At 39.4% G+C, this 22804-nt stretch overlaps 1 protein-coding gene across 1 annotated transcript in view; it reads right to left on the bottom strand.

Annotated features, from left to right (window-relative positions):
- Positions 1-19442, bottom strand: part of TNNI3K (TNNI3 interacting kinase) — a 96700-nt gene extending 77258 nt beyond the window's left edge. The window contains exons 1-5 of the mRNA XM_052800710.1: positions 19027-19442; positions 18284-18392; positions 12466-12551; positions 10805-10902; positions 9043-9153 (exon numbers count right to left, since the gene is read on the bottom strand). Of these exons, the coding sequence (XP_052656670.1) occupies positions 9043-9153; positions 10805-10902; positions 12466-12551; positions 18284-18392; positions 19027-19066 (444 nt within the window). The 5' untranslated portion in view covers positions 19067-19442. The remainder of the gene's footprint in view (positions 1-9042; positions 9154-10804; positions 10903-12465; positions 12552-18283; positions 18393-19026) is intronic.
- Between the last annotated feature and the right edge of the window lie 3362 nt (positions 19443-22804).

Here is a 22804-nt window from a genome sequence, read left to right as displayed (position 1 = left end):
GCTGATGCATGTCTTTGGCTGCTGTGGTGATGCTCCAGAGACGTGAGTTCTGAGCATGTGGCAAGCAAGAAGGTGGGAGCTGGCAGGAGTGAGAGGACTCCTGAATAAAGGCAGTCCTGGGGATGAACAGCATCCCAAGCAGCCATAGCCAGACTCCGCGGATAATACAGAATCGCATAACCTTTGAGGTTGAAAGGGAGCTCTGGAGATTGTCCAGTCCAATGCCCCCACATAAAGCAGCGTCCCCTTGAGCAGGTCTCTCAGGGTCACGTCGTCAGGTTTTGAATATTGTTCAGCCTCTAAAGATGGAGGCTCCACAGCCTTCCTGGAAACCTGTTCCGGTGTTTGAGCACTTTTACTCACAGTAAAAAAGCCTTTTTTTTTCTGTTTAAATGGAATTTCCTGGATTTCAGTTTGTGCTCATTGCCATCCATCCTGTCACTGGGCACGTCTGAGAAGAGTCTGGCTCCTTCTTTACTTTTCCTGCTCAGGTATTTGTACACATTGGTAAGATCCCCCCAGAGCCTTCTCTGCTCCAGGCTGAACAATCCCAGCTCTGTCAGCTTCTCCTTGTATGTCAGATGCTCCAATCCATGAACCGTCTTCATAGTCCTTTGCTGGACTCACTCCAGTGTGTCCATGTCTCTCTCCTCTGGGACCCCAGTGCTCCAGGTGCCACCTCATCAGTGCTGAACAGAGGGGAATGATCACCTCCCTCAGCCTGACGGCAGCGCTCTTCCTAACGCAGCCCAGGATGTCTTTTACTGCAGGGGCACACTGCTAGTTCATATTCAACTTCTTGTCAACCAGGACTCCTAGGTCCATTTCTGCAAAGCTGCCTTCCAGCTGGTCAGCCCCCAGGGAAAGTACAGTTCACATTTAAAAGAAACAGGGAGAATGAGTCATTGAATGATTTAGGTTGGAAGGGTCCTCTGGAGTTGTCTAGTCTACCCTCCTGACAAAAGCAAGGACTAATTTCAAAGATCAGGTTGCTAAGGGCCTTGTCCAGTTGAATTTTGATTACTTCCAAGGATGGAGGTTCTGCATCCTCCCTGGAAAGCTTTCAGTGCTGCACCACTCTCATTGTGATCCCCTCACCCCCTTTATATATAGTCAGAATTTCCCTTGCTAAATCTCATGTTTGTTGACATCCTTTTGCTGTGCATCCTTTTGCTATGGATCTTGAAGAAGAGTTTGAGTCCGTAAAGAAAATCCTATGAAAGGTCCCCTGAGGTCTTTAGAGAAGCTGCCTACCTTTATGGCTGCTGAAGAGCAGCTCAGTAACAGCCTTAGCGCATGCACTTACTGAATGACTATTAATGTGTTCGGGTAGTAGAAAAAGAACACACCCAGTTACTGGTTGGTTAATACAACCAACTCCTGCCGTTGTGCGTCCCATGTCCAGGCAATTTTCAGTATACTAGTAGCTTGGTGGACCAGAGGTGGGGAACACAGAGCCAGTTAGTCTGTGATTTAATGGCTTCGTGGCTTTCGAGTGATTTATCTCAGACATTTTTCAGCAAACTACTATCATAAAACTGAAGTTGTAGCTGTTGGCTCTGAAAAGAGATGTTTGGACCTGTAGCTTTTACAAGACTATGATTGAAACTTCTTTGGATCAGTTTGGTTTTAATTTAGGCATGCAACTGTGAGGCTATAACACACTCAGGGATGTGCCCACAACTCTGATTCTCCTTAATCTCTTTGGAAACTGGAATTCAAAGTTTAGATTCATCTTCAAGCTTCAAGGTGCATCTTCAAGATGAAAAAACCTGTGTTGAGCAATGTGGATCCACCTCTGATGATAAATATAAAACCAGATGAATTTTGACACATTTTTCCAGGCTGTAGAAACGGCAACCATGCTAGCTACTTTGTGATCTCCTGATAAAAAGAATTTTGTGAGTCATATTAAGCAAACTCCACTCAACTGTAAATGATGAGAGGGGTGCAGAGACAATCTTGATAGCTTCACAGACAAGCTATCTTTCTAAGAAAGAAGAAAGAAATCTTAGAAAACACTGAAAATTGTCATAGGCATTACAAGTAGGTGGGTATGCTGGAGTCATGTGTAAAGATAAAATTACTTCAGAAAGTAAGGGGAAAATTTCTGATGCAAAAAGAGCTTTAAATTCTTATAGAAAGACCAAAAAAAGATTTTTATTCTCAGGAGACAGACTATGACTAAAGGTGCAGCTTGTAACCTAGGGGAAATTTTCAAGCTGCAGAGAAAGCACTTCTCAATGCCTCAGTGTGACTGGGTACAGTCAGCACAGATTTACCAAGGGTAAGTCTTGCCTGACCAACCTGGTTGTCCTCTGTGATAGAATGACTGGATTTTTGGGTGAGGGGAGAACAGTGGATGCCATTTACTTTGGCTTCAGCATGGTCTTCCAACACTGTGTCCCAAATATTCTTGTAGCAAAGCTGAGATCTTACGGTCTGGGTGGGTGCTAAACTAGGTGGGTGAAAAAGTGGTTAGATGATGGGGCGTGGAGGGTAGCAGTTAAAAAGTTGTACTCTGCCTTGAGGCTAGTATCAAGTAGAGTACTACAGGGGCCTATACTGGGACCTGTCCTTTTTAACACCTTTAGCAATGGTCCTGGAAGCAGCAATGGCATGCACTCTCGTCATGTTAGCAGCGGACATCAAATCATGTCCTCAGTACACGTGAGGGTGGGGCTGCCATCCAGAGGGACCCAGACGGGCTGGAGGAATGGACCGTGACCCATATGAAGTTCGGCAACGACAAACACAAAATCCTCTACCGCGACAGCACAGGCTGCAGACAGCCTGGCCGGGGAGCAGCTCTGCTGGGAAGGACCTTGGGACCCTGGTTGACAGCAGGCTGAGCATCAGCCAGCTGGGCAGCCTGGCCACAAAGGTGGCCGGCAGCTTCCCGGGCTGGGCTCGCAGCGGCCCAGGCAGGAGAATGAGGGAAACAACTGCTCCCCTTTTCCTTGCATAACTGATTTTTAATTCAAAACAATACTTTGAACACCTCGAACAATACTCTTACTTTGTAATTTTTCTTAAAATTCTCTTATGAAAGGTTTGTTCAGAAGCTCTTTGAACATTGAAGTCAATTATGTTCACTTCAAAGACAATTAATTAAGCTACTCTGAAGGTTAGAAGGAATCAACAAAATAAAACATAAGACAGACTACATAAGGACTTTGTCTTTTGGACAAGGGTAAGGGATAAGAAATCCTCTAAGAAAATAAGATCAATGATTATTGACTTTTTAGAAGGTAAAATTTAAATGAGAAGACAACTTCAACAATTAAGGTCTTTGCACCAGTGCTAGCCTCTGTACAGCCTTACACTAAAACATCTAAAGAATCTAATGTGATTTTCAGAGTTCCTTTATTAATTAATCTATTAAAATAAAAATATGATTAGTGGCAAGCATTTGCCTAATTCCCTCCAATTTAGCAAATGTAGATATGATCAGTCATGTCCTGCAAAGTGTCTTTCCATTAAATTATTACAATTCCTAACTCTCCATGTATCTGTAAGAATTTTAGAACAAACTCTATCAGACTGAATTAAGAAACTGCTAAAAGGGGTTCTGAATGTTTTAAATACAACTTGCTGATGAATGTACAATTAATTGTCTGTCTTAGGAAAAAGTCTACTGAAATATTTAATATATGCTTTTCTGTAAGACATGAGGACAGACATCAGACCAGCAATAAGCTTTTGCATGTTCTTTTATCTTAGCTGTTCCAATCAGATGAAACACAGGTCACAGATAAATCATTAAAGATGCAGGTACTGGTGTCTTGAAATATAATACTCTCCCCAGGATTGCTGTTGCTACAGGGTAGCCAAAGAATGGGATTTTTTTAATATTTTGCCAACATTGGTAGATGCTAGACACAGAATATTTTAAATGTTTTTGTGCAATATTGCTAAAAGATAACTGTTCTGGGCAAAGAGATAGCTGTAAATTTAACAACGTTGTAGTTTTAAAATGTCACATTTACTTTGACTTCTAGCTTAAAAACAGGTCACATAAATTTGCTGCACAGGACATTCTTGGGGAGAAAGCTCAGCTGGAGAAAAGTGTTGTCAAAGTTTGTCACTGTTTTCAGACAACTTAGCATCATCAGGTGAATGTAAGCTCCTTTACTGAGCCACAACTCAATGCTTTTTCACTGGTGTTTGCCAGACACCTCGTGCTCCCATTCATCGGTTGTAAAAGGCTTCCTTTGCTTCATTTAATCTGGACAGTTTGTTGGTAGCTATTAAAAATAGCTATTGAATCCAAAACTCGTGAGTTCCAGTCCTCTTCGTCACTGGTCGGATCCTTAGACAGAGGCAAACGCTGAGGATCTATAATTCCTCATTATCTTGCCACTTGTGTAGTCAAGTATATTGATGCTGTGTGAATACCATTTCTGCATTCCTGGTTCTAGAATGATTCTGAAAAGGTCTGAAAAATTGGTGTCAGATAAAACAAAGGGCTGAGAAGATGCAGCACTAGCATAAAATGCAGGGAATGAAAGAAGGAAATGGGGACTTTGTGAACCATTTAAATAGGCTCACGTAAATTTAATTTTTCAAGGCTTCTTAAATCATTTGAACATACTGCTATTACTACTGAAATTCCACTGAAGACAGGAAGTGACAAACATGCTGATGTAACATATGACTTGTAAATGAAAAGGAATTTATTAGTGTAGAAAAACTGTAAGACAGGACTAACTCCCTTTTCCCCAAGAGGTCCTTGCTACAAACACATTCACACTTCACATTCTAAGGTATGCAGATTGCAAAAATTAAGTAGCATTAGTTCATCCTGCCTGCAACCCTCAGTCCAGTTCACACATCTGTATATGTCGTAATCTCAGAATGACAACTTTAATTTACCAAATGAAATAGGCAATGATACTGGTTTCCAATGCGGTGATACTGGACAACACATAAATGTGTATGAGGCACATGCATTATTTATTTAGCAATGACCTCCCTGGGCTGGAAACATTTAATGTTTTCAAAATAGCAGACCTAATGAGAGATTTATTAAACTTATTTGGTGATGTTTATAATACAGTCATCAGCTTGTTTTATAATTTGTCATTAATTTTTCATTCTTCCCATTGAGAACTGCAATTCCCATTAATAGATAAAATAAGCAAACAGCATAGTTTTGGTGAAGTAAAATACAGCACTAAGTTGTAGAGCACAAGAAATATTTATACACCACACTGCCTCAAATGAGTTAGAACATCCCATTGGTGCTGATGGCCTTCAGTATCCTCATTTTAGAGAACTGACCACTCTAGTGGTTTCAGGTGTGGTGATGGAGCGAAAGCCATACACTGACTCTTCAGGGAAATGGGGAACAAAGCAATTTTTTTCCCCAGTTCTATCTTTCTCTTAGTCAGCCCTCTTCTGTAGTAAAAGACTATGTTGCATAGATTGGTGTGTATACCTCTGCTATTTATTTATTTAATGGTATAAATAGTTATTTGTCTTATTGGAATTAGGAAGATGACCAAAAATCTATTTTCTCTTCCTTAAATTTATTCTATTTTTTAGTGGGGGTGAAAAAATTATTCAATATTTCCCTGAATATTAATGACATTGTGGGCAAAATAAGCTATTTAATCCAGCAGAGGAGCTTCTAAGCTGACTGAAAATTTCAAAGCTGTATAAAGAAGGAAAGAAAAAGCTTGCACTTGGACTATAAATCTGCAGTCCCCAGACCAGCATATGAACCAAATGAGTTATATAGAGTCCCGCTCCATTTATGGAGAACACTTCTGATAAAGATCTGATCATTCCCAAGGAAGAAATAAGGGGCTTTTCAAAACCATTCACAATAAGTTATTTCTTATCAAGTTAATGGTCTTATCCTTGTAGGATTCTGTGCACCCTTATTTTTCAATAACCTCTGTAGAAGCTAAAGACATGAGACAAATAGCAGGCCTGCCTTTGACATTTGCAGGACAAGGCCCAGACATTTTAAAAATTACTTGAAACCCCAAGGCAGAGAAGAATACTTTGTATTTCCCACAGAGGAAACATTAAATACATACTCCATAAAAGTGAAAAAGATCATTAAAGAATGAAGACTCTGGTTAATATCTCCATTACAATTCTTGCACAGAACAATTAGATATGGTGGTTCCTCATCTGTTTTTTAGTAATAGGATACACAAGGGAGGATGCCCGTTAAGCTAATAAAAAGAGCTGTATGTGTACTTGAGGGGAATGACACGATGCCCTGTGAGCTCAGGGATGTAATGCTACAACGCAAGCAGCCCCATCCCCGCTCGCTCTTGGCCTTGCTTGTGGTGTGGGTGGACATTCCGAGGAGCCTCGTTCTTCCACCTGGAGAGCTGACCTTCAGAAAAGAAACAGTTAGCTTGCCCTGCTAGCATGCTTCCTCGCTCACCGGCTTAAACAGATGCTACAGATTGATTTGTCCCCTGATCACTGTTGGAGTTGCTGACTGAAACATTGAAGGTTAACAGCTTTTTAATTGAGTTCCTTGGTGTGACCACCCGTAAATTGTTTTAACCTTCTTTCAGCTTAACCTTCTTCACACCCACAGACTCTCTAGGCGATGCAAGGTTGTCACCAACTGTGTCTTTATGCATCCTGTCTTTAACAAGAAGCGCAAACATACCTGTTGGATTTAAATCATTTTGGAACCATTTTGGAGGCTGCAATGTAAAGGTAAATTCACCAGTATCCTCAGTTGCCCCTGGTGGCCCACAAGCCTGGGGAAGGTCCCCAGCAGACAAAGTATACATACACACACACATATATACATATACATAGTCATATACATATAGGCTACATGTATAGCCCTTAAGAGGGTGAAACAGCACAGCATATATTTCCGTTAGAAGTCGGGGGAACTTTTCATTGACACAACTTGTCCCCATCATGGGACTTACTATGTACTCATTACACCAACTAGTGCTAAAATTGTTGCTCCAGTAAATCTCTGCCTCCTTCGCTCGCACGATTAGGCAGCCTTTTGCAGCCAAGCTACAGTAGAAAATCTACTAAGGTTATACAGTTCTTACTTCCACTTGCACAAGTGCTGGTATGCAACCTATTCAGAGCTGTATTTGCAAAGTGTGGCTTGTTTCTCCCAGTGACTACTTTACTGTTGGTATCATTATTTGCACTAGTGTCCATAGACTCCACAGAATTTTGAGCCCTGCAATGACTACTGTGATGTTAGGTACTGTCTTTAACTGTGTATACGTGCAGCTAATGCACAAGGTGAAATACTCAAAGGTATCAAGTGCAAAAATTTGCAAAGAGTGCCTGGTGCAATTTTCAAAAGCTTCAAAGTAATTCAGATATGTAATTAACTTAATTGGAAATTAAAATCCTGACTGCAAATTCCAGCATCTGCCTGGATAGATCCGGGATCTATTGGCATCTTTGAAAGCCTAAGTAAAATAGAAAATCTAGCATATTGTTACTGTCCCAGAGATCTGATAATTTCTTCAGACTAAACAGAAACAATAAGTTAAAGAAAATCTAAACTGCATAAATGAAGAAACATCGCCTTTCCTCAGCTGCACTTCAGTGGCTAGCCTAACAGTTTCTCAGACCAGGTATTTAAATGTTAGCAGATTTCTTGAGATAGTATAGAAAATTTCTAAAGAGTTAACAATCCCCCCCCAAAACTGCCTGTTTGAAAAATAGTGTCTATTCTCTCTTTCAATATATAATTATGCAGCTATTTCTATATGCATAGTAAATGATTTGTGTGTGTGTATGTCTAAGTTGGGTGACTGAAAATGTAGCAGAAGAGATGGCTTTCTTTACATCAATAAGCTCAGTGACTGCTGTAACTTGGGAGTTCATAAAACGTATTCTTTCTTGCCAAGTATATACAGAGGTTCTTCTTTTTTGTAGAAAACTACACACATGCTTTGTTCTAGTCATCCAGCCAAACTCTTATACTTGAAGCTAATTTGTAAGTCTAAGATGCACAACTAAATTCACAGTGTAAAGGCAAGTATTAATATCACCTATACTTCCTTTTTTTGAACTTAGTTATTTTTTCTTTCTTTTTTTTCCCTGATTTTCTCTCTTTAAAGAATTCTGATGTTTCTGTCTCCATAAATTAGTCCAGCACTCTGTATAAGTTAAAACTTTTACTCAAGCAGAGGACAAAATCTTTGCTTGCTTAATGGACCCAAAGGAGATAAAAAGCAAAGTACCTGAATTCATGAGTACGTTTACAGTCATAAACCCTTCATTACCAAGGTAATTTTGCACACCCAGTACTTTAAGAGATTAAAAAAATAAATAAATTACACTGAGTGAGCTGTTGCCAGGGTGACAGAAATGAGATGATGTGTGAAATGACTGAACTGAGGTGGTAAATGATAAGAAAACAGATTCATGACTGACAGTATGTCTAGAAAGGGAAGGGCCTGATTATAGTCATCTAGGGAATCTCATCGCTCTCTTCCTTCCTCTGCTCCCCATAGTGATAAGTCTCCAACCCATAGGAGACTTATCAATATGGATGTTTGAGATTCACGCTAGACTTACCCTGACAACAGTTCTCTCTGCACTAATCCGAAGTATAAAATAGCTCTAAACTGAGAAAACTCTGTCCCTTTCTGAAGTGAAAATCACAAAGCCTGTGACACCTAGAAGAGGGAATATTTTACTGTGCTTCCTTCACACTCATAAAGACAGTATTTGGAAGCCTCACTCTATAACCAGGTTCCTGACATGTATGAGTGGGTGTGTTTCATCATGTATCTATTGGTTAACTCTTCTGATATTTAGAAAACAGTGCCATTTATTGCCAAGAATTTAAAGATACTTATATAAAGGTAAGAGATGTACAAACAGATCTATGTTGTTTGTTCAATGTAAAAATATATGCACAGATGTGGTTTTCCTAAAATGTACAAAAAATTAAATAAAATTCAGCTGTACTTACCCAGTTCCGAGTTTGGTTTTGAATGGTATCAATCTAAAATAAAATGACCTGCTAATATTAGCACTCACTTATATAATTTCCTGTACAGAAAAGGAGAAACATACCTTATGATGACCGGCGATTGTGGCAATGTGAAGGGCTGTCAGAGCTCCATACCCAACTTGCTGAATGTCGGCTCCACCATGCAGCAGTGCTGTTAACAGTTCTGCATTGTCCTAAAAGGCATACATTTAAAACACATTATTTCTGGGACACAGCACTAACAGTTGCAGGCAGGGAGCCAGAAAGCTATGTATGTTTAGGCCTCCCCAGCTATTACACTGCTGCATTTCAAGTAAAGGGACTGACCATGACCCCAGGAGCACAAGAGTGCAAGGAAAGGAGTGGAGGGAAGATTTGTCCCAGGCACTAGAAGTCTCTCTTTTGCTATACTAAAGCCTGTGTCTTTAAAAAAGTTCCCTATTCTGATTTTATGATGTCTTTAAAGATCTCTCAGTCTCCAAGCCATTATTAAGTGCTCACACAAACTGTTTTACATGTCAAAACATTACAGTACCTAACATAGAAGAAGGGCACCTGAGGAGTTCCCAGGGTAAATATATAGCATGTATACCAAATTCTGAACTGTGAGCTTATTTTTCATATCATTTCACTTCTGTCCTGTCATGCACACAATTTTTGCTATGACTTCTTCCAGGTATAACAACAGCAACGGGCACTATCGAACAACAGTAACAAAAATAAACTTGAGAAACACATTAAGAATCATAATGCCCAGGCAATATGACCGTTAATAAATTCTGCTTTACAAATAGTGAAATTAAACACAGAGAAGTGAAATTATTTGTTTGGGGGCAGTGACAGTACTCACAGGAGAACCCAGGCCATCTTCCTCTCCATCACTTGTTCTACCTGCACCAACTAGAGCTATCATAACTTTCCCTTCTTGGGGATCTGCCTTCCATCATCACCCAGCCCAGAGATGAGCCTTCTCTGATTCATTTTCATTGTTTCCTAAGAGGAAATGCACACAACTCAAGGGCGAAAGAGATGCTAAAAGCTCCAAATTTCCTCATTGTTCTCTACCTCTTTGAAGTGGACACTAAAAGAAGGGCAAGAATGAATCAAATGGATCAAAAGTGGCACACAGGTGCCAACCTACATAACCTTCTATCAGCTTTGAACATACAGCAAATCAGAATGGTATCTGCCATGAGAGCTTGGCAGAAGAAAGAGGCTGTTATGACCTTGTACACCTATGGGTCATATAAGGGTTGAACATTACGGTCTAGAATATAAACTCCTACATTTGATCTGAGTGCCCTCTAAAAAGCTAAGTGCCTTTGCAACTACTCTATACATGGATTAAGTTTCTAAGATGCTCCATCTCAAAATAAGAATCATAACAATTCTTTGGGAAAATGCTGCCTTTGTCCACTTTATTCCTTGCTACTGTTATTGTTGAGTCTTAAAAGATAAACACAATAGTGAAGAAAATTAATATTGAATGTGGAACTTGAGGAGGAACAACAAAAAAGAAGGAAAAAAGAGAGAAATTGTAAAACAAAATCCTTTGAGTTTGTTTCTATTAATAGCTATAATAAGAACACTCCTCTATCTTGAGTTGCATTGCATGATTTAATCAATATTTCCCAAACGATATCATATCCTCATGGATGACACTGCAAAAGCACATGCTGATTTCCTGTGCATGGGCTCTTTATAGGTCATTTTCCTATGCACCGTAAATGTGAAATTTGTATTTTCACCAGAAGTAGCAACTAGAGAGTTCAACTAGATAGTTCAGACAAATAAACTGCTCAGTTCTGATCTCTTTTTTATCTCTTTATATTCTAAAGAATTTACCTTATAAGCTGCCAAGTGCAGAGCTGTAAATCCATTTCTTGTTAATCTGGATGGGCGTAATCCTTTTAGCATAAGAGTTCTAATATGTGATTTGTTACCTTTAGGATGAAAATTGGAAACCAAAGTAAGTTACAGAAAAGAATGTGCAGATGAAGTAAGAAACTTCTGTGTGAGTTTGAAAGCAAAGAGAAATAGGTAGCTCGTCTGATGACCTGAGGCAAGCCATAAAATGTATCTCATGAAACCTCCAAATGGAATTGGCACCATATCCTTATCCACTGGGACAGCTGCAGATCTGGCCATGTACTGGCTCACTGTTTGTTCACACTTTAATAAGGATTTGTTAAGAATAGTTGAACTTCTAAAGAAGCAAACTCCTTTTTTAACATCCAGACCATGCTGCAAAGCACTCCATAAATGAGCAGATGCTTCCAGAATCTCTGGTTTCTCAGACACTTAACTCTTTTGTCCTTTCAGAAAGGAAGCACTGCACCCTCCCCTCTGCACAACATTATTACAGGGACAGTAGTTTTGAGGGATGCTAATGAATGTCAGCATGGGCAAGCCGCTTTACTCCTACCTTTCTGATGCACAGTGATGATCTCAAAAATGTATCTGCCTTCTGAATACTTATGACAGTAATCAAGGACAATGTCAGATCTAATAGCTTCTCTCCCTCCTTCAAGTGTTCACATACCGTACCTAATTAATTAACATTGTATGTTTTCTTAAACTTCCTCTCAGCAATCCCACCAATCGCTCTAACACTGCTAGGTACTGATGTCATCTTTGGATATGATCTTGCACTCTCTGAAATTAAGAGTAAAGATCCAGTCATTTTTCAGCAGTGCAGGATCAGGTCCTCCTTCATGATTGCATATAACTAAGATTGAGCAAGTCGTTTATGCATGTTATTTGTAAGTACTTTGCAGAGCTGAAACCTTGGGGTAAAATTCTCTTTGCCTCTCAGCCAATTTCTGCTGAAAATTGTACAAGTGCAAAGTGTGTGCATGAACTAATGACTCACTATGTTGATAACAGAGCAGCAATGTGGATCGGAGTGGAAAATTCCACCATTAGTGGGTTTTTATGAACATCCCAGAGGACATATTGCACTCTTTCCTTATGCACTCTGATTTGCTACCTGCAAAAATCCTATCAGCTGATATTTTTCACTAAAGCATTTGAGTTATTCTTCTTTTAATCACTGTGAAATAAAATACAGGTATTTCCATTGTACTACAAAAATAGGTGTTGCATGTATGGCAAAGTATTGCTAAAAGTAGGTCCCTATCCTGAAGTATACATCATGTATAGAATACAGAAATGTAGAACAATACTATATGATGAGTATGGATTGATTAACTAATTCATATAGCAAGTAATTTTGAATTAGTTGAACACCTGTAGTAAAACACGCTACGTTACCAACCAAAACTTTTCTTGGACTGAAGTCAGCTATAATGGGGTTCTGTGTAACTTGATTCAACCCCCTTGGCAATAGTTTAGAGTAATGCTTATAGATGCTGATCCAACTGTCAACAAGGACAACACAGAAAGAAATTCATTGAAAAGGTAATCTTCCTGATGGTCATCAGACAGAACAAATCAGTAGCCATGTAAATAAAATGTTTAAAGAACATCATATTTCAAATACATACCCCCACATATGCAACATAAATGAAGAAGAGAGAGCCCATTTTCTGTGCGGTAATTTAAATTGACTTTGCAGAAGGCTTCATCAGAGCTGAAAAAAGAGATTGTACAGATGATTACTGTTTTCATCCTTTACCACAGTTTCTTTGATTTGGAAAAAATTTGAAAGAGAAATGTCCATGTAATTTTTTTGAGACACGGGGCTAAATTTATAGCCAGTTTACACTATAAATGTAGAAATACTTCACTGGTATCAAGTGAGTATTATTGCTTTCTGAAAAATCCTGCTATTTGGTCGCAGTCTAGACATTCGAAATTCAGCTAAATTAGAGATAAAAAGAGGGAGTACTCTTTAGAAATACAAACAATCCATACAAAACCAGTTTCTTTATTGATGCAATAATAACTAAGAAGTATTTTAAAACTCTGTGTATTTGTTCTAAAATGATTAGCAGGACATGCGCAGAACTAGAGGTAAACAAGCTAAGTAAAAAGAATAACCAGAATAACTTTCAGAACGCAAGTTTATGTTCCCCAAATAAGATCGCAGAAACACCATACCATCAATACATGGAAACATTTATATGAAAACACTACAGAAGCACATACATGGAAGGAAGGTAACCAAAGCTCAGACAAAAATTTGGCAATGACTAAAGGAGAAACATTTCTAAAGCATTTTGAGGAATGAAGTAGTCTTCCCAGACGTTACATTTCTGGCTGAGGATTTGCAGTTCTAATGGCACACTAAGTCCTAAGAAGATTTGTGAGTGTTGAATGAGATCTGAGAGGACAGGACAGGAGGGGCTGGAGCGAGCTGGGGCGAAGCCATGCCAGGACAGGATTCTCACCTTGCTCAGAACACCCATTACTGACCATTACTTTAAGGCATCAGAAGGAACATGGACCCTGTAACGTTCAGCAGACTGCTGTGGTTTTATAGTGCTGTTTTTCTGCTTTGGTTTATTGCACTGCTATGTGATACATTAAAATAGAATTTTAAAATAATTTATAGATCCTCATTTTCACTTCTCATTGACTTGTAGTCAGGTATTTCTGGTTTTGATATAAACAATCAAAATATACAGTTTGTACTTACATCCTACTAAGGAAAGGCATGTTTGCACTTAAAATTCTCAGACAACTAAATGTCACTTACGTATTGTGACACTGACAAAAAGAAGCTCAATTTAATGTTTAACTTTCTTCCACCTTTTTGGTACGATGTTACATTTTTATATAGCTTAGTGATTTCATGATGCTTTCTAGGCCACACAAGGATGAAATGAATAATTAAAATGAAGTAATTATTATTAAAACATTTCTAATATAATAACACTTAAATAGTATCCATACCAAGTCTGACTCAGTAAAAAAGACATTCAGCATTTGTATTTGATGCTCTGCTCTTTTTTAGCAAAAAAGCCCCCCATACATAAAAATGTTACAACCTATGCAATTTTATAATTAATTAATTTCCATTCACCTTTTCCTGTCATACAACACGTGTCAAAGCTCAAAAAGAAAGTACTTCATAAAATAAAGCTAGAAAAGCTGGCAGTAAAGGCAATGGGTACTAACCTAAAGATGCTTCTAGTTTTACAAAGAAACATGAACAGTATACTTGTATAAGATTGTGGACAATGCAGCTGGACATCTTTATTTCACATAGTTAATGCCCATTATATTATGAGAGAGCGGTAACCTCTCCATAGCTAAACTATACCCACCTCTGGTTATGAGTCCTATCTAAATATGCATTATAGCTTTACTTGAAAAACTCCTGAATGCCTGAAGTGTCACATTTATTTTTTAAACAGTGAAGAGAGCCTCTGAAAAGTGTGAAGGGAAAAGATCACTCTATTTTTACTTACAGGTTGTTACAAGATTACCACACTTGAACATTTTAGCTTTTGTCCTCGAGTCTTACGGTTTTCCTTTACCACAGATTGACTTGTTACTGCTCCGTCAAACATTCTAAGTAATGACATTTGTTGACAATTAAATACACATAGCAATTAATGTTTTTGTGGAGAATGCCGATTTTGGTCTGTCAACAGAAGTTTGGGATTTTTACCATTCAGTATCAGTATAACAATGATCACGGTCTAGCAGAACACTTAGATTTGTGTATCTATAAATCTGTCCTGAGTGAGTAGCACTGTTAAACATATTTAACACAGTTACAATTAAAAATAAGGTTTTAATACTTCTCTCTTTTTAAAATATAAACCAATGCAAAGCTCCCCTTAGCAAGATGACCCCTGTTAAGCAAGGTGACACTTAGGCCTTTTCTTTCAATAAATATTTCAATAATTTATTCTTTAAATACAGTTTAAAATTCTATGCCAGAGACAAGAATGAAATTCATGCCAGAGACTTGTCTTTGCTTCTGTTAAGTCTAAACTAAACGAAATTCTACTTGTTCAATGTGTGTTATCATTCTAAACCAGAAATAAAACCTGTGTTTTCATACTGTTTTTCATGAAGTGTGGACAAAATTAATTTGGAAATATTAAACCACCGCATTTTTCTGGGTTTTATTTTGAAAGAAACCATTTTAACTTCCAGAATTTGAAAGTTACTTTTCCAGTTTAGCAGAGTGGTTTGAGAGCTATTACATTGCAAACTGACACATTATAACCCACAGAAGCTGGAGTCTGGGCTCTGAGTGTGTTCCTCAGCAGGACGGGATCCCCTCCGTGCTGAGGCAGCCAGTGCCGGGATCCCCACAGTCATTTTGGGACGGGGCAGAATGAGGAGCACCTGCACGGCAGTACTGTGCCTCCAGGAATGTCTGTCCACAGAAGAAAATGGTGGTGTGAATTATAGATGTACCAAGTACTGTGCTGGTAAGGAAATAATTTAGTGATTCAAACTAAAATTAAATGAAATTGTAATTACATATCAAATATGTAAAATTTAAATATTTTCCTTGTGAGAATTTTTTACTTTTTTTTTCTCATGAAAACTAGCTTTTTGGAAAATACTTCTTCTATCAGAAAGACCCCTCTGATGGAAACTCCTGACTGTCTATTGTCAATACTGAGTGTTTTGTAATATTCAGGAACAGTGCATGATTTGAAAATGATATGGGTCTGATAAAAATAGAGAATAGCATTTATTTATAAGTGCAAAAATTGGAGTTATTTTGCCAAAACTGTGTGCCTCAGTGAGATTAATTCTTACATCAGTCTAGATTTTCATATGTATTCCTTAGAAGGGTATCACGTGTTAAGGAATCTCATTTTTTTATGTCCTAAATGTAAACCGCTTTTGTATGAAGCATTTTTTTCACACATTATAGTCACATTTACCTTTGTTTGGTGACAACCCTTCATCTACCACTTCCACTTTACTAATGTGGAAAATGTTTTGCTCAGTAAAAATAAAATCTCATTCTTCAAATATGTTTTATCTTCTTGCAACTCTTCTCTGACATACTGTGATTAATGGTAGTGATATAAGGCTCATCTATTCTTCAGGTTTTTCTTCAGGGGCAATTGAGGGAAAAATAAATTCCAGGTTCTGCAAAACAAGTCCTTTCAGTTAACTTGTCTTTGCTGTAACATGTTGGGTATGCGTGGATGTACACACCGTACATATCGATGCACTGCGGTGACTGCATGGGGGAGTGGATTGCTTTGTTTAAAGGATGAATTTTGCAAGTCTCAAAATCACAGAATATTCTTGTGCTGTAAAGTCATGTCTCCTGCTTTAATTCTTGTCTTTAGAACTACATTAAAAATTCATATTCCTAGCACTTAATGTGTGGTTAAGAATCCAGGTTTTACCATTTTAGCTATATACTTAAATTTTCCTCATCCCCCAGTTTGAAAAATAATAATAAAAAGTTTCTGATTGTTTTTGTAATGATATTCAATTTTAGTATGATTTGAATTCTTATAAACTGGCAAAATTTTAATGTTTTATGGGAAAATATTGCAAGGAAAGTTTTATATCTTAAAACCTATGATTAAAAGGCCTATATTGAAAATGAAAAGTAGCTCAAATGACAACACTGAGGGCCCAGTTTTATCTAGATATCCTCCTAATTCCTTTCTGAAGACATAATTGCATGTTTTAGGGAAATGAAATTCTGATTTTTTATTTTTAGGGTGGTCTTTTTAGGAAACCATTGCACTAATAGCTCTAGGATATAGGAATAGAATAGGGACAACTTTTATCCAAGAAGTGACAGGTGCCGTGCTACTTATAAATTTACTTTTCACTGTTGCAGCTGTTGGTTGGGGTTTTTTTGCTATGGCACTGGACAATGTACCCCTTGACCTGTGCATGGGTTCCCTAAGTGTAAAATGGGGATGCTGACAGCTCTTTCCTCTGCTAGGCTTTGTCACTTTTGCCCTATTTATGTTCCAAATCTTTCAGAGCAGGCACTTTAACAGCTACTTATTTCATTTCCATCAGGCAAATTACCTTCTTTGCCTTAGCTTCCAACAACTATTCAGTTTCTCAGTCCTAACATTTTTTAATAAATGGTTTGGGTTTAATAATGGGAAAAAAACCCCTATTAATTCCTCTACTACTTCAGAGATGAGAAGTCTTCTGAAAATAGCCACTGCTGCTGAAGAAAAGTTTTTCATACAGTTAAGACTGATTTTTTACACAGGCCAGATTTGGATTTTAGATACTCACAAAATCAGACTGATTTCATTACTCAGGGGTGAATGCAGCTTTTGGAACTGAAATCACTGGCTGATTCCTCAAGCCTGACCGAAAAAAAAGCCTTTCCAATGCAATGTACCCAGCATCATTAATTCCCACTCCTTCCGTGGAAAAGAGCAGTGCTTTTTATCTAAGAAGGGGTTGGCTGACATCTTAACAAGACTGACACTGGGCATTAAGATAGACTGATAAGCTGAACTGCCAAAGGTCTGCTTACCTTGAAGTTAATTGTTTCTTTATTCTTATGCCTAATGCAGGAATTAAGCACTTTTACCATAAACTCCTTGTCTTGCTTATCTAAAATAAAGAGTACTCTGGCTCAAATTTGTTAAGATACTAGTTTTACTTCTAAACAGGCTTAAAATGAGGCAAATACCAAAGTACTTTACTGGATAACAGCCAAAGTGGTCAGCATACTGCAGTGAAAGCCCAATGTCGTCTTTCAATTAACAGGCTCAAACAGTGATAATTACGCTAGCTGAAAGTGAGCATGATGAATAATTTATATGACCAGTTTGGCTTTTTTGAACTTGTGATTTATTTCTGATTAGAATCCCCTCTTTTTTCAAGTGGTTTTGATGTCTGAAATTATTTACCTGATCATTTTCTGAACTTATTCACAGTCAATGAGCTGGGTGTTTTCTGTATTCGAGCTTTTCAGATAATGAACATGTAAGTATGCTACTTGGTTGGGTGAACTTGGTTGTTAGCATGTGGTGTCCTGAGAAAATTATTACAATCACAAATTTGAAATCCACTTTCAGAAGACAATCTGCTTTGGTGTTTGTTTAAAATTTGTTACTTCAGCAACGTTCCTGTCTGAAGAAACACATCAGCAAAACTGAAAAGTACACAACAAAATTAGACATCCCATTAAAGCTAATTAATTTACAAAAGTATATAGGTGTTTGTTGTAAAATATTGGCATTAGTAATTAACAGCCACCAGTTTTGGTACTATGCTGTGGGACTCTGGCCCAGAACTGTAATGACATATTCCCAAAAACAGACATTAAAGAACATGCATTCCATATGTGAGAAACTCCTTCCATAAGAAAACACCTGAAACTGAAAATACTGTTTAAGAGCAAACACTCATTTGAAAGAAATTCATAAACAGGTTTCCAGAACATTTTACCTAAAAACATGCTTCAGTTCCGCCAGCTCCTTTTCTTTGATTTGCAGGTCATCTTCTAATCGTTCTATGATTATAGCATATGATTCACTAACTTTCTTCTTCCATTCATCTAACAACAAAAAAACCCTGATTCATAAAACACTTCAAAACATATAAAAGACAGGAACTCAAATCATCATGTCCCAGTAACCAAAGCACTTGATTTTTAAATATCCAATTGTACCGTTTCATATATTTTTCTATTAAAGTATGAAAGTTTAAAATATTACAGCTATTAAACTGTTCTTGCTGCAACCAGTATAGACATACATATAATGATTTCATAGACAACTAATACATATGAATCCTTATCAGAAATATTTTTAACTTGAACAAGAGAAAACTTAAACCTTAGGTTCATTTGTTAGCTCTTATTTCCTAAATGTTAGCATAGACAGACAGCATAAAAAGGTTGAAAGTTTAAAGGTTTTTCTAATGAAGTGTGAGTTAAATCAACATAATAATCTAAGTTAATATGATCTTATACAATTGCACAAAGAAATTTAGTTTACTAGCTTTTTGTCTTCTTTTACAGACTGTATACGTGATTTGTGTTAAGCCATTCTTCTTGTAAACCAAGAACAATACAATACCTTATTCTTGAACTCAAGAGTAAATTAGCAATGAGTTATTTCCTGAAATATCATTTGCTTCTTGTAGATGAATGTATGATATATTGCATTTAAAAAAGCAACATTAATTACCAGTGCAAGTTTGGGTTGGTCTAGATTTATAATTTCCCATTTGTCCAATATATCTTCTTTGTTTCAGCAAAGTTCTTGCAGTAATATGATTCCTTGTTCAAGAGCAGTGACAGTCCTACTGAAAAATACTTTTGATAGTCTCTGGCTAAAAATAAACGCTGTGCCAAATGGAATGTCATGCAACAATGACATGGAGCAAAACAGCCTGTGCTGTCAACTGTAAAAAAATAATAAAGGTACCTAATCATCTTGCTTAAAAATCTACTGTCTATTTCAACAGCAACATTTGCTTTCATCTGTTGAATACCTAAAATGGGTGGGAAGCGGGTAATTTGGCAGCTTGCTACCAATTTTGTGGAGAAAAAGGAATTTAAGAAGCTGAAACCCAAGCATACTTTCAGGATCCCCAAGGAGTGCTGGGGGTCCCCAGTCTGGAGAGGCCAGAGATGATGTCAACTCATAACATTAAAATGTATCCTAACATAGGGGGAAGGCTTTGGAGCATCTGGGTATTTTAGTTACAAGTGGAAATTGTGTCATTTCAGAGAATACCAACTTTTTGCGGTTTGGTAGTATTCGTACATGCTGTTATGCCACGGGAGTCTCACTGAATTAGACTAGGAAATGAGCTGGCTGTCAGGAGTTCAGCATGTTTACTCTGTATTCTTCTGTGGGCACATACAGAACCACCACAGAGATTCGCCCTCCTCGCACCAACAGGCAGCAGCATTCCCTCCGGAGAAACCAGCCATTGGACTGCTAATGAAGGATGTGACCTGGGGGAAGCTGGGCTGGTCGCCGCTTACAGACTCACAAAGAAGGGAGGAGGCTCTTGAGGCCGTTTTGCTGCTGCTCCTGCTCTAGGTAGGTAGAATTTCTCCAGAAGTGGACGAGGACACAACCAAGATGCTTTGTTCATATTCCAAGCAGACCATGCACAAGGCAGCTGAGGACCAGGATCGGCATAGGTCCGTAACTAAATCCTGTGCTCAACCTAATTTTTCCTGTTTGTTAGTATTTTATCTTGGACCCAGTGTCACAGTAGTGTAGTAAAACCCCCACGATCTGGCTAGCTGGAAGGATGAACTGAGCAAACAGGGCTCTGTGTGTGTGCACGTACCCGCAAACAAGCCATAACAAAATTAATCTAGACTCTGTGCACAGATGCATTCCTGCAAGAATCTGTGCTTAAGAACTGTGACAGAAATAACACTGCTTTTCACTCACACAAACTGAACCTCCTCAGTAATCTGGTTAGCACAGATCTGCTCATCTATTGTCCACCCTTTTCATATCCTTTTCCCTGTGTTTTCTAGCAAATGGAACTACTTTACACATTGTCCCAGCTAGTTATGGGATTCATGCTCATTTCTGTATGTGTGTCTTTTCCTCCTTTTATTGTTTTTTTCTATTTATTTTGTATACATATACTTACTTATATGTGTATAAATATATACACATAGGTATTTATATATTTTTTTATATATAGATTTAAAGTGTTTGATTGACCTTGGCAGCTGTTCTGTGTATAAGTTCTTAGTTATCTCAGTTCAGGATTTCAGGCAAGAAGATACGTAAATATAATACACATATATAAAATCTTCAACATGCTGCATCCCATTGTAAACAAACTTGCACTCCTGTGATAGCTCCTGACACAGCACGAGCTCATCCATTTATTTGCACTGATTTACACATAAAACCAAGGATGTATTTCAGAAGACTTTGAACTGCTTTGACAATATGCCCTGTGATATTCAACCAAATATTTGCAAAAAGGCACCAGCCTGGTAACTGATCCTCCACATCTAGTTGCCAGGCAACTGGAAGAGCTGGAAATGCAGCACCGAGACGGGCATCTCCTCTCCCATTGCTTTTATTAGCTGAACGCTCTTTGTTTTTCTTCAAATGTCTAAAATACAGCCAAAGACAAGTGTTTTGGCCATCTCTTCCACCTGCTAGAGAGTACTGGGGTCAAAAGGCCTGCCAGGACACGTTCGCTTCAGCACACACCTCCCTCGGCAGCCTGGACTATGTCAGGAATGCAGCAACAGACACATTTTTTCTTTTTATAGCAGTGGAGCTTCCTGAACGTTTTCTAATCCCTTCATGCAGGAGAGTGTTAATCACATTAGGAATTTTACCTTGATTGTCAAATAAGATCAATCAGCCTTTTTCTTCATCGCCCGTGCATTTAGGAACTGCTCTGAAGGAAGGGCCTGCAGCTGGACCAGCCGGGATTCCCAGCTCTGACGCAGGGTGTCTCAGCGGCTGTCATGGCCGCCATGGCAGCACAAGCACTTGTGCAAGTATTTGCACTCCCGCAGCACTTACGCAGCCTCTGCTGCAGGTGTTGCTAGCTCAGTTCTATCAGGCACCCGCGACTCAGCCTTCTCCTCCTTTCCACCACGCGCATGCACGCAGCACTGCCTTACGCTCTGCTGCACGCGTGCATGGCGTCGGAGCGGCGAGGAAGCTGCACGGGCGCCCAGCACCTGGAATGGCTCTGCAACGCTGCCTGCTCAGCCTGGCCTAGCTGGAGGGAGAGCTGGGGTACCGCAGGGGGCCGACAGCACCCCGACCGGGGTGGGGGACTCTCCATGGCAGTGGCTTATCCGCTCCACACACGTTAGGGCTTCAGAAGGGCTTGGCTTCAGCCTGCTGTCACTTTAGGGGCTTGGGTGCACAGCACAATCCAAACTGGAATTTTCTCGATTTAGGTAAAAATCAGGGGGTAGCCTGAAACAGGCCTGTGATAGCTCATCGGCCCAGGGAGCCCCCCTCTTCTGTCTGGCTTTGGTGCTGCAGCTCCCGCTGTCTCGGGGGGAAATCCCGGGGCTGTTGTTAGCGCCCAGCGAGGGGCTGTGCAGGGCCCGCTTGCCACGGGCAGCGCCTCTGCCCCGCTCCCTCAGCTGAGGTGGCCCTGCTGGCAGGGAGGAAAGGAGGGAAATGGCTTTCAACAGCGGCTACAGGAGAAGCGAGGCGAGGCGAGGGGAAGCAAGGAGCATAAAGGTGAGGTGAAGAGTGGCAAGGCGGGGCGTGCTGAGGCGAGGCCCACGCGCGTGGAGGCGAGGTGCTGTAAGCTGAGGAGAGGCGCCGCGAGCAGAGGTGAGGCGAGGCGCGGAGCGGTGAGGTGAGGTGAGGTGAGGCGAGGGACGGAGCGGTGAGGCGAGGCATGGTGAGACGAGGTGAGGTGAGGAGAGGCCTGGAGAGACATGGAGAGGCAAGAGGTGTGCTGAGATGGCATGAGGCAAGGCGCAGTGCGATGAGGCACGGTGACAGGAGGAGAGATGCCGAGCGGTGAGGTGGGGCACAGTGACAGGAGGAGAGGCGAGGCTCCCATACCGTGACTGAAACTGGAGGTGGGATGCAGCAGCTCTAAGGGCAGTTACAAGCTTAGTGGAAAATCACTTGAAGAAGTGGGACACTCCAGCAGAGGTGAGGGGAGTGGTGATGACTCACAGCGGGGAGTGAAAAGCTAGCAAAAAAAAAATCTGGAATTGGCAAAATAGGTTTTAGCACACCTCGTGGCCTGAAGAGCAAGACTTTTCTTCCATCCAGACCAAGCAAACTATGACAGAAACAGGACAGACTCCCAAGCCCAAGAAATGTTCTGTTCACTTCTGCACAGAATATGCATTTTAATACAACAGCTTTGTGAAGTAAGAGTGTTAAATTTCCGTGATGAGATAAAATGATTTGCTTTAAAAGAAGTAAATACCTTGCACACTCCTAGTACCATCTACTTTATGAAAATTTATCAAAAAGAAGCCATCAG

This window comes from Harpia harpyja, chromosome 11 (genome assembly GCF_026419915.1).
Source record: "Harpia harpyja isolate bHarHar1 chromosome 11, bHarHar1 primary haplotype, whole genome shotgun sequence".
In the NCBI taxonomy this organism is placed as follows: domain Eukaryota; kingdom Metazoa; phylum Chordata; class Aves; order Accipitriformes; family Accipitridae; genus Harpia; species Harpia harpyja.
This window is presented reverse-complemented; position numbering and strand designations above follow the sequence as displayed.